At 58.4% G+C, this 10,553-nt stretch overlaps 1 protein-coding gene across 1 annotated transcript; it reads right to left on the minus strand.

The window, feature by feature from the left end:
- Nucleotides 1–5,320: 5,320 nt before the first annotated feature.
- LOC121082145 lies at nt 5,321–7,755 on the minus strand. Its single transcript, XM_040581476.1, has 5 exons — nt 7,651–7,755; nt 7,472–7,535; nt 7,310–7,364; nt 5,631–7,143; nt 5,321–5,555 (listed from the first exon to the last, which is right to left on the minus strand). The coding sequence occupies exons 1-5, from the start codon at nt 7,753–7,755 to the stop codon at nt 5,382–5,384; spliced, it is 1,911 nt and encodes a 636-aa protein (XP_040437410.1). The 3' UTR covers nt 5,321–5,381.
- Nucleotides 7,756–10,553: the final 2,798 nt, after the last annotated feature.

The following is a 10,553-nucleotide window of genomic DNA, read 5'->3' on the forward strand; positions in this document are numbered from 1 at the left end:
TTGGCAAATAGATTTCACCGGCTCACCCAGAAAAGAAGGATATCGATACATTTTGGCCTTGGTCGATACCTTCACTGGATGGCCTGAAGCTGGAAAGCTTGTTGAACCAACAAGGCGGGGGAGGTAGCCCAAATCCTGTTACAAGAAATTATTCCCCGCTTTGGTATGCCTTCAGGAGTGCCATCAGACCATGGGTCCCACGTTATCGCTGGAACCGTAAAAGAGTTGAGTAAAAATTTGTTCCTAACCTGGGATTACCGCGCTCCATACAGACCGGAATCTAGCGGTCAAGTGGAGTGGGTGAACTACGCCCTCCAGCAACATCTCGGAAAAAATTGTCGGGAAACACCTATGACTTGGGTTCAGGCACTACCTCCGGCGTCACTGAGAATCAGGTTCTGGCCTCGAGGGAAGGGCGATTTGAGCCCATACAAGCTGTCGCATGGATCGCCCCATCAGGCTGCACACATACCCTCTGATACCCACCTAACGGGGCAATGAAATGGGAATACTCAGCTAGTTTCTTTAGGGAATATTTATTTCTAGGGAGTATTTTGCAGGAATTTCAGAAGTACGCGACGGCGCGTAGATCCTTGGAACTCAACACACCGGCTCATCCTTTCCAGCCCAGAGTCCGGCTGCGTATCGAGTGGTGGAATGCGGAACCTCTAAGGGGAAAGGGGAAAGGATCATATCGCATCCTTTTAACAACCTCTACAGCCGTCGAGAGCTGGGGCAAAGGACCCTGGATACGTTATTCAAGCATGAAACGAGCCCCTTCATCATGGACAGCAGAACAGCTGGCCCCTCTCAAACTTAAAGAAACGGCATTAATGAATCGATGGGACAGCAGAAAAGGCCAGATAAATTGTTAAATCAATAGCTATAGGCATTTGTAGCGTGGTACAGCGTTTCCCACTGAAGCAGTTAGGAGGAAGTTGCTGTTCATCCTCCTACTGAGCAGCATAAGCCTAAGCGAAACACAGGAGAATGTGATCGCAAAACTGGTGCGAGAGCTGGGAAGAATGAGAAACCCAAACGGCATCAGAGCTTGCGTTCCTGTACCTCCGGCTGTGGGAGACCCAGCACCTTGGGGCGTTCTCCCAGTTGATGACAGTTATTTAGAATGGGTAGGTCACGTCACCGGCGAGGCCCACAAAGCTGGGGCGTCCCATTTTCTTGGCAAAAAGGGCCGGTGTCAACAGCGAGGAGGCGAGGGACTTCACGCTCCATTGACCAGAGGGAATAAAACTCTGTTTTCACCAGGAACTGGTGAGTGCCCCCTCAAGTCACCAGCCCTAGATTTAGGATTTGCTTCCGGAAGCATGGATGCAGTGCCACTTAACATTCCGTATAGGAAAGGCTACCCAGTGAAGTACAACTAGCCTGCCAGAATGTGAAGACTTGAAGAGGTCCCCAAAACCATGGTCTAAACGAATTGAAGGGCAATGGAACTGCACCTCGCGTGTTTGAAGGCGTCCTTGACGGGGACATCAAAAGGCGTGGAATCTGACCCTGTCGAAACGGAACTGCACGAAGGTTGTTGATGGCAGGAAAATGAGGATTTTGAAAGAGGGATTCTGGATAATGAATACCTGTAAGCAAAATCAAAATCAGGGAAAATCTTGTTCCCTAGGCCTCTCTGCTCCGGGCCTCTTGGTACGGGCAAGTGGAGATGGACACTAGGCAGCGAGACTAGAGCTTGCAAAAATAACTCGGCCAGGTCACCCTAGGTGGACTGACCTTATGCCCCACATGGAGACAGAAACCAATGGAATGTAAACATTGGGGAAAAAATAAAAGAGCTCAAAATGCAGAAGAGCCCTGGCATGGACCCCCCACTTTGGAACTGGCAAACTGGGGTCTTGGCAGCTTTATTCTAGCTGGCTTAATGGCACTAGAGGATGGATAGTTGCTAGAAAATGTAACACGGCAAAGGGAAACACTAGCTAAAGCAGCGGAAAAGGGTTTCAAACTGATGGGTGAACAAGTACAAGCAAATAGCAAGTGTGCTTTACAGAATCGGCTGGCGTTAGTTTTATTACCAGCTGAAGCACAGGGAGTATGTGGGTACGTAAAACTAGATGTTGCTCACATGTCCCAAATGCTACCGAGGATCTCCAGAAACAACTGGATGAGATGCAAAGGGCTGCTTCAAGAGTTAGGCGGGCGGTCAATAACCGGACGCCTAGCGAATCCCTTACAAACTATCCTTGTTATAACTACCGTTGTCGCAGTGTTGTTGACGACACGTAGCTGTATCAAATGGAACCTCCCTGGAAATCTATGTTGCAACGCGAGCAAATGTTATAACTATCCCATCTAAATGAGGCTTTTGATTTTGGAAAGATTCAAAGCCTCCAGAAAAAAATAAAAGGGCGTGGGGGTGGTGTTGAATGACGCCACCACATAGATAGGGCTCTATACACATTTGTGGCACACTGTTCTGTCAAGGGGGGGTTGCTGGCTGAGCAAAGGGACAAGACGACCACGCTATGCTGCAGTGAGTGGCTGGAAGTTACAGAAACCGGGGCACAAAGCTGAGGCCGCGCAGGCTCAGGCTTCAGCCGGCAAAGTGCCCATGCGGCTCGCAGCCGTGCCCGCTGCGGGGCTGGCACACGGCAGCGGCCACAGGGGCCCCGCCACGGAGCCCCCCCGGCAGCGGGAGGGCGGGCTAGACCCCGGCGGCCCGCACAGCCGAGCCCCCGCCGGCGCCGGGCCCCCGCCGGGCTGGGCAAGCACCGGGCCAGCCGGGGACGGACCCGCTGCCGCCCGCCCGCGCTGCCCGGCGAGCCCCGCCCCGCCCTGTGCCCCGGCCAATGACGCTGCGGTCGGAACGCCAGGGCCCGCCCCCGCCGCCTCACCATTGGCTGTTGCCGGGGGGGAGCGCGCCGCGGGTGCGAGAGTGACGGGGGGACTACAAATCCCAACGGCCGCTGTGCGCGGGCCGCGTCTCGCTTTAGCCGCGTGGACTGCCGGGAGCGCGTTGCATGGCAACGGCTGTGTGCGGGAGGGGGGGGGGCGGGCGCTCCCGCGGCGGGTTCGGTGACACCCGCGGGGCTCCCTGGAGCACGACTGGGGCCGGCGTGAAGCCGCGGGGAGGGGGGGGCCCTGTGAGGGTACGGGGACACGTGGGGGGGGCTCCAGGCCGATACGGGACCGCGTGTGAGGCGGAGGGGCCGGGGCTCCTGTCGGGGTCAGGGGACACGCGTAGGAACGGGCTCCTGGTGGGGGCCCAGGGCTGGCAGGCCACCAGGAGGGGGTTTCTTGTGGGCAGGGGGCTCCCGGGGGGCCGGCGGCTCCCGCAGCAGGTGGCAGTCGGGGGAGCTCTGGCCTGGGAGCCACGCTCAGGGGGCTGGGACGCACAAGGGACCGGGGCAGGGCACACGCCGGCTCTCAACTCCAGATGCCCACGCTCTGCTGCAGTGTGTAGCTGTGCCTTACAGAGACCGGGCACAAAGCTGAGGCCGAGCTGACTCTCTAAAGCTGGTGGAAGCGGCAAAGGAAGGGGCTTCTAATCGAGGGAGGCAGCCTTGGGAAGGGGGGAGCCAGGAAGGGACGGGGAAAAGAACTCGGTTGTCCCAAGTTACGCAGGAAGAAGCCTCCGAGTGAGGAAGCTCTGGCCCCGAGGGGAGAGCAGCCGATAAGGCCTTGCAACCCACAGAAAGTTGGTCGAAAGTAGGGCGAAGGTGACTGTGGCAGTGGGAGATCGCGACCTCGGACTCACATGGCCCCCCCGAGAGAGGGCAGCCCCCGCTTGGGGAGATGCGCCCTCAATAAAAACCTTCAGTAGCGCTACCTGAGGGTACGCGCTAGTTTGCACGACAAGTGAGAAACTTGTGAGCAGTCCTGTGCGTGAATGGAAAGGAATGTGTAATGCACGCTGAATGTGCAAGTGCTCTGCGTGTAGCATGTGTACCCTCGAGTAACCTGGTGAGCGTGTTAGAGGGAAACATTGCCCCGTGCTGCCAGCGCTGTAACGAAGAATGCCTGCCTTCTAAAACTTCAGATCCAGTCTTAGAGCGATTTTCTCCGTGACCGACTTTACAGTATCACATAAAGTGGGCAACTGCTGCCAGGGCTCCCTGCTGCACGGGGAGCAGCCTTTCCTGATGGTCAGAGGGTCCCTCCTGCGTTCCAGGGTGTGCCCATGGCCTCTGGGCCGGGCACTGGGCGGGCACCACTGTGAAGAGCCTGGGCACGGCTGAGGGGCAGGGGCAGGATCTGGGGGTCTCCCCTGCCCTCCCCGCATCTCCAGCTCAGCGTGGGCTTCTCCACCCAGCAGCATGCCGGGGGCGAAACGGGCCCTGGATGCCAGGGCCACTTGTGTTCCCCAGGCAGAAGTCTCATTTCCCCCGGCTGTCTTTCGGGGTCAGTCGAGGCCAATGTTCTAGACGGGCACGTGGTCGGGGTACCGATAGCGCAGCGTCAACCGCCGTTCTGTGCACACGCGGGTGCGAGTACATCTTCCCACCTGAACATGCCCAGAAGGGGCCCGGAGGGGCTGCATATTGAACGGTGGAGGGTGCTGATGGGTCGTAGGTTTTTTCTTTTCCTTCCCACACAAAATTCCACTACGCTTCGTGGGTAGGTGAAAGTCTACACTTCAACGCTGTTTCTCGATGGGTAGTTTTTCCATAACACGTGGGATCTCCAGGTTTAACCCTGGTGCCAGAAAACTCCAACAAGTACACATATGCTGAATATGGGTTTGCAGCTCTGGGGCACAGCACGTTTCCTTTGGGTCCCATGACAATGTTTTGCAGCTCATTGTTTGTGAACAATTTCTTAGGGGAGTATTCTCATGGGCAAGGGGATTTATTTCCCATGTATCAACTCTGTTCCCTACACCGGACAAAAAAATATTGAAGGGACCAAGCCCCTACCCCATTTGTTACGAATCTCAAAAAGCCAAACCAGGGATAACGGGACGTTGCATTCGTGGTATATGGGCTCACCGTGGGGTCTCGATACATACCGGATCCCACCTTTCCAAGGGGCCTGGGTCCCCTGCTCAATAGCCAGCTGGTTGAGGTGCCCACCAGGCCCCTCTCTGACAAGCTGCTTTCCAGCCAGGTGGCCCTAGCCTGTGCTGGTGCCGGGGCTTGTTCCTCCCCAGGGGCAGGACTCGGCACTTGTTGCACCCAGTGAGGTTCCTGCCAGCCCCTTTCTCCAGCCACCCCTTTCTCCAGCCCAGCCTGGTCCTCCGAAGCCAGCGCAACCACTGGGGTGCCAGACACGACCACCCCCCATTTTGTGGGTGCCAGCAGTGCCCAGTGCCAGCCCGTCCCCACTGGGGTTGGGCACTGACAGTGTCGCAGCCCCAGCTGTGGGATGGATGGACGAGCCACAGCACCAGGGATAGAGAAAACATTTCTTTTTTAATATTTCAGAGGGAGGGGAGCTTCCCAGGCAGTTCCCAGCCCTGCACTCCCCCAGCTGCTCACTGGCAGGGCATCGTGCTCCTCCACTGCAACTAGCGCTGCCACGGCAGGGTCTTGCAGAAGCAGATGCAGCGTGGCTGCCACAGGCGTCTCCATCAGTCCTTTAGGCAGCTACACAGACAGCTGCAGACCGTCTGCAGGCATCGTCCTGCCCAGCACAGCTCTGGGGCCGCTTGGTCACATGCCCTGCCCGTGGGCACCTGCTGCTGGGGACTGGGCTCTGCCGGGGTGCTTCCTGCCCACGGAGATGGTGTTGTCCTGGCCACTGGTGCTGCTTCTGCCTGGCTCTGTGGGGCAACTCTTGTTAACTTCCTTTGGGCTCCTCCTGCACACTTTTACAGGTCTGCTTCTGCCTGGTCGCGTCTCCTTATGTTTGTGCTTGTTCCCATCTGCAGCATTGTCAGTATCTGTGTCCGCCTGCGGCAGCTTCACTCTAAGGCCCCTCTTGCGCGACACTCCGGGTCTCAGCAGCCCTGGCTGGGGCTGTTCCTCTTCCCTGGTGAGCAGGGGGGAAGGAACCCTGGGGAGGGCCCCAGCACAGGCCACCTTTTGCCACTTGGCTGTCAGCATCTGCAGAAACCTTTCGTACTGCTCGATCTTTTCGAGGGTGCCCTGAATGATGCACGTGAACTCCTCAATGCAGTTCTCTGTGCCTATGGCCGAGGGGCTGCCAGGGGGTGGCTCCACATCGATGGGGCTGCTTCTGCCTGGTCGCGTCTCCTTACGCTTGTCCTTGTTCCCATCTGCAGCATTGTCCTTGTCTGCATCCGCCCCCGGTAGCTTCACTCTAAGGCCCCTCTTGCGCGACGCTCTGGGTCTCAGCAGCCCTGGCTGGGGCTGTTCCTCTTCCCTGGCGAGCAGCGGGGAAGCAACCCTGGGGAGGGCCCCAGCACAGGCCACGTTTTGACACATGGCTATCAGCCTCTGCATAAACCTTTCGTACTGCTCGGTCACTTTGAGGGTGTCCTTCATGATGCACATGAACTCCTCAGTGCGGTTCTTTGTGACTATGGCCGAGGGGCTGCCAGGGGGTGGCTCTACATCGATGGGGCTGCTTCTGCCTGGTCGCGTCTCCTTATGTTTGTCCTTGTCCCCATCTGCAGCATTGTCCTTGTCTGCATCCGCCCCCGGTAGCTTCACTCTAAGGCCCCTCTTGCGCGACTCTCTGGCTCTCAGCAGCCCTGGCTGGGGCTGCTCCTCTTCCCTGGTGAGTAGGGGGGAAGGAACCCTGGGGAGGGCCCCAGAACAGGCCGCCCCTCGACACTTGGCTATCTGCATCTGCAGAAACTTTTTGCACTGCTTGGTCATTTTGAGGGCGTCGTGGACCATGCGGATGAGCTCTTCAGTGCGGTTCTCTGTGACCATGGCCGAGGGGCTGCCAGGGGGTGGCTCCACATCGATGGGGCTCTGCGCCCTGTCCCTGCCATCCGTGGGGAACTCCTCGTGCTTTGGCCCCTCTGGCAGCTCCAGTGGGATGTTGAAGCCAGTTGGGAGCCCTGGCTGCCCCGCCAGCATGCAGATGGTTTGAAAAGAATATTGAGGTGCCAAGATGTTCATCGATGCTGGCTCTGCTGTTGCACCCGGCCAGGGCTCTGGGAAGGAGCAGGGGGAGTTCAGTGAAGACGGGCTTCTCCAGCACAGGGAGTGCGGCACGGTCTCTGGGGAGCAGTGCTCCACGCTTGACGCTTCCAGGCTTGCCCTGCAGAGGGGGAGAGGGAAGAGACCCCCGCTGCACCCGGCCCCTCCGGCAGGACTCACGGGCAGCACACCCTCCTTGGCCGGCAGGCAGCGCTGCCCAGCGTGGGCAGGGGCAGGGCATGGGCTGAGGGTCTGGGGCAGGACCTGTGGGTGTCCCCTGCGCTTACCCCATCTCCACGGTTGGGGTGGGCTTCTCTGCTGCTCCATGTGCCTGGGGAGAAGCTGCCAAGAGAGGAGATGGTGTGAGTGGCCAGCAGCCCAGAGCCCCAGGCCAGGCCTTCTGCAGGGTGTCACCCGTTTCCAGGTCAATTGGGGCCGGAGCCACTCACCGCTCTCCTCCTCGAACCGGGCTCTTGTCGTGCTCCTCTGATGCTTTGGCTTCTTCCTACGCCCCTGCAGGACCCCAGCAGCTGGGTGAGGAGACGGAAACAGCTCCCGGCCCCACACCTTAACCTCCCACGCTACCCCTCCCTGCACTGAGGGGCAGTGCAGTGCAACTGTCACCTACCCGGAGTCGCCTCAAATACAGTATTGCCGAGACCAGGCTGAGCTGCAGCACGAGCATCATGACGTTGAGCATTTCAGATATCGTAGGGATGTCGTGACGCCCCATGGCACTGGCTGTGGTGTGGCCACGGTGCTCCGAGTTGTCAGCACAGACCCACGGTGCAGATCCTCAGTGAACCTACTGGGTCCCCAGTGAGAGGACACCCAGCACTGCTGGAGTGTGGCAGAGGCTGCAGTCTGCAGCCCGCCCAGACGGTGCCAGACTGCCCACTGCCTTCCCCATGGGGCGCGCACCCCCCTTTTATAGTACGGGAGGCAGCCGCCCCCGCCCCCCTTTGTGACATCACTGGGGCAGTCAGAGCCCCCCTTTGTGACATCACTGGGGCAGTCAGAGCCCCCCTTTGTGAAAATTCCTGGGGCAGCCAGAGCCCCCCTTTCCCTTTGTGACACTGGACAACCCCTGTGACCTTCCCTGGGGATTTGCGAAGCTCACTCACTCTCCCCTTCCCCCGGCGAGGGTGGGCAGGGAGAGCAGGGAAGCGACCTCTCCGCGTAAGCCGGGAGAGGTTTGAGCACTGGCAAGCCATGGCTGCCTGGGAAATGCCGGTGCTTGACTGCTCCCCTGTTACTGAAAAGTTGAAGGACTGTAAGGCGTGCCTTTCCTCACCAGGGATGGCACGGGGCCATGTTAGCTGGCACGATTCAAAAGCTGTAGCAGATAGGATGACACCACTTAGGAAGGAACGAGAAGCGTGACCAGGAAAAGCCACGGTGCGTGCTGTGTTGGGAGCCGCACGAGTGGCGGCCCAGAAGGAGAGGCGCCTGATTAAACAAACTCATGATGAAATGGTTAAACCCTTGCAAGAACAAATCAAAACCCTGCAGAGCCAGCTAAGTGCTGAACGTAACAGCACTCAGCGACTCCACACGCTCTCTCAGATGCATTGGACGGAGAACAAACTTCACGGTCCGAACGAGAGGAAGGGGGACAAGAATCTCCTGATCAGACAGATCTTAATTCTGTTCTGGATAGTCTGCTGGGATTTACAAGACTGGCACGGCTGGCCGAGAAACAGGGCCCAAGACCTTTGTACTTGTCTAAGGAGTTGGAAATGGACCGAGAAATATTTTACCCCAAGAATGAGGAAGTTGTAATGAGGCCGGTGATTAAGCTGAGACCACCGACAGCAGCCAAGGTGGGGAAGCCCCACACGTTACTATCCGGACGGTGCCGCACTCGGCAGCCAAAGTGTCGAAGTTCCAGGAAAAATACACCAGGTTAGCTCAAGAAACTGAGACAGAGTATGTCTGGAGAGTATCACTGACAGGAGGCTATCGAGTCCTGCTGTTGGAAGACGAGGCCCAAGGGTACTGGGGGCCAGGGGTTTCCTAACTGCTGATGACCCAAGAGAGCCGTGGTCGCTAACTCTACAAGCTGCCTATTGAGCAGGGGACCCGGACCCCTTGGAAAGGGGGGATCCAGTATGTATCGAGACCCCATGGTGAACCCATACACCATGAATATAACGTCCCGTTATGCCCGAGTTGGCATATTCAAATTCGTAACAAAAGAGGTACGTCCACCATAATCGCTCTTTCATAATCGAGCACTTTCATAGCGTCGTCCCTTAAACGTTAAACGAACGTGGTCCTTAAACATTCCAGATAATAGAGTTGAAACGTGGGTAATAAATCCCCTACCCCATGAGAATACTCCCCTAAGGAGCTCTTCGTAAAAAACTACCACCACAGAGCTACTTTTAAAGATACTTTTATTTACAGCAACACAAAGAGCAGTAAAAAAAAAAAAAAAAAGACAGGTAAGATATGCAGCCACTTGTAACTGTCCCTCTTAATCCCCTGCACTGCCTCCCTTGCCCTCTGCAATCCTCCAGCTGATCCCCTCCGGCCCCTCCTGGGTGCCGACGGGGTGTCCCCCAGGCCCCCGGTGCTGAGTGCTCCCCTCTTCCCACAGGGATGCTGCCTGGGAGGAGGAGGGCTCTTTCCTCGACTTGGTGCACTGGCAGAGCTCCTGCGATGCCGACCAGTGCCTGTGCCCTCTGGGCCGGGACCAGGCAGAGCAGGCGGGATGAGTGCCGGTGGCCCCGGTTCCTGCAGCCCCAGTGAGGACACGATGCCTTCGTCTCCTCTGACGGGCAGGGGTGGAGGTTCCCTGGGATGCTGAGCCAGGCATGGCGCAGGCTGCGTTCTGGCAGCTCAGCCCCGGCTGCCAGGACGGGAGCAGGGTAGAGCTGGGCTCGGCACAGTGCCGGTGCTGTCGGCCCACAGCTCGGGGACCTTTGGTGGCAGCGGGTACCGTTGCTCTCCCCAGACCCTGGAGAGTCCTGGTCTGCAGCTCTGGTGGCTCCCGTGAGACCCACCAGTGCTGCTCCGCCCTGGAAGATGCCACCGAGTCCTGGGAGTGCAGGGACTGCAGCGGCACGCACAGCGGGTGAGGGGGCAGCGGGAGGACAGGGTGCCCAGGGCGTGGTGGCTTCCACAGCCACTGGGGACTTGGGGACAGGCGCTGTGACGCGTGGAGGGAGGGAGCGTGGCAGGGGGCTTGTTGTGCTCATCATCTCCCTGCCCCTTGCAGTGCCCCGACATTGTAGCCGGACCAGACTCTGGTCCCCTGGCGCAGGGACCCTGGCACAGCGCTCCCAGTAAGGTCACTGGCACAGGCTGCCCAGAGGCTGTGGAGCCTCCTCCTCTGCAGACGTGCCAGCACCACCTGGACACAATTCTGTGCAGCCTGCTCTAGCAGGGCCTGCTTTTTGCCGGGGGTTGGACTAGACGATCTTCAGAGGTCCCCTCCAGCCCTGACCATGGTGTGGTTCTGTGACCCCTGGCACTTTGGCTGAGGAAGAAGAGGCCAGGCTCCTCGAAGGACAACCCGACACACGA

This window comes from Falco naumanni, unplaced genomic scaffold (assembly GCF_017639655.2).
Source record: "Falco naumanni isolate bFalNau1 unplaced genomic scaffold, bFalNau1.pat scaffold_335_arrow_pat_ctg1, whole genome shotgun sequence".
In the NCBI taxonomy this organism is placed as follows: Eukaryota; Metazoa; Chordata; class Aves; order Falconiformes; family Falconidae; genus Falco; species Falco naumanni.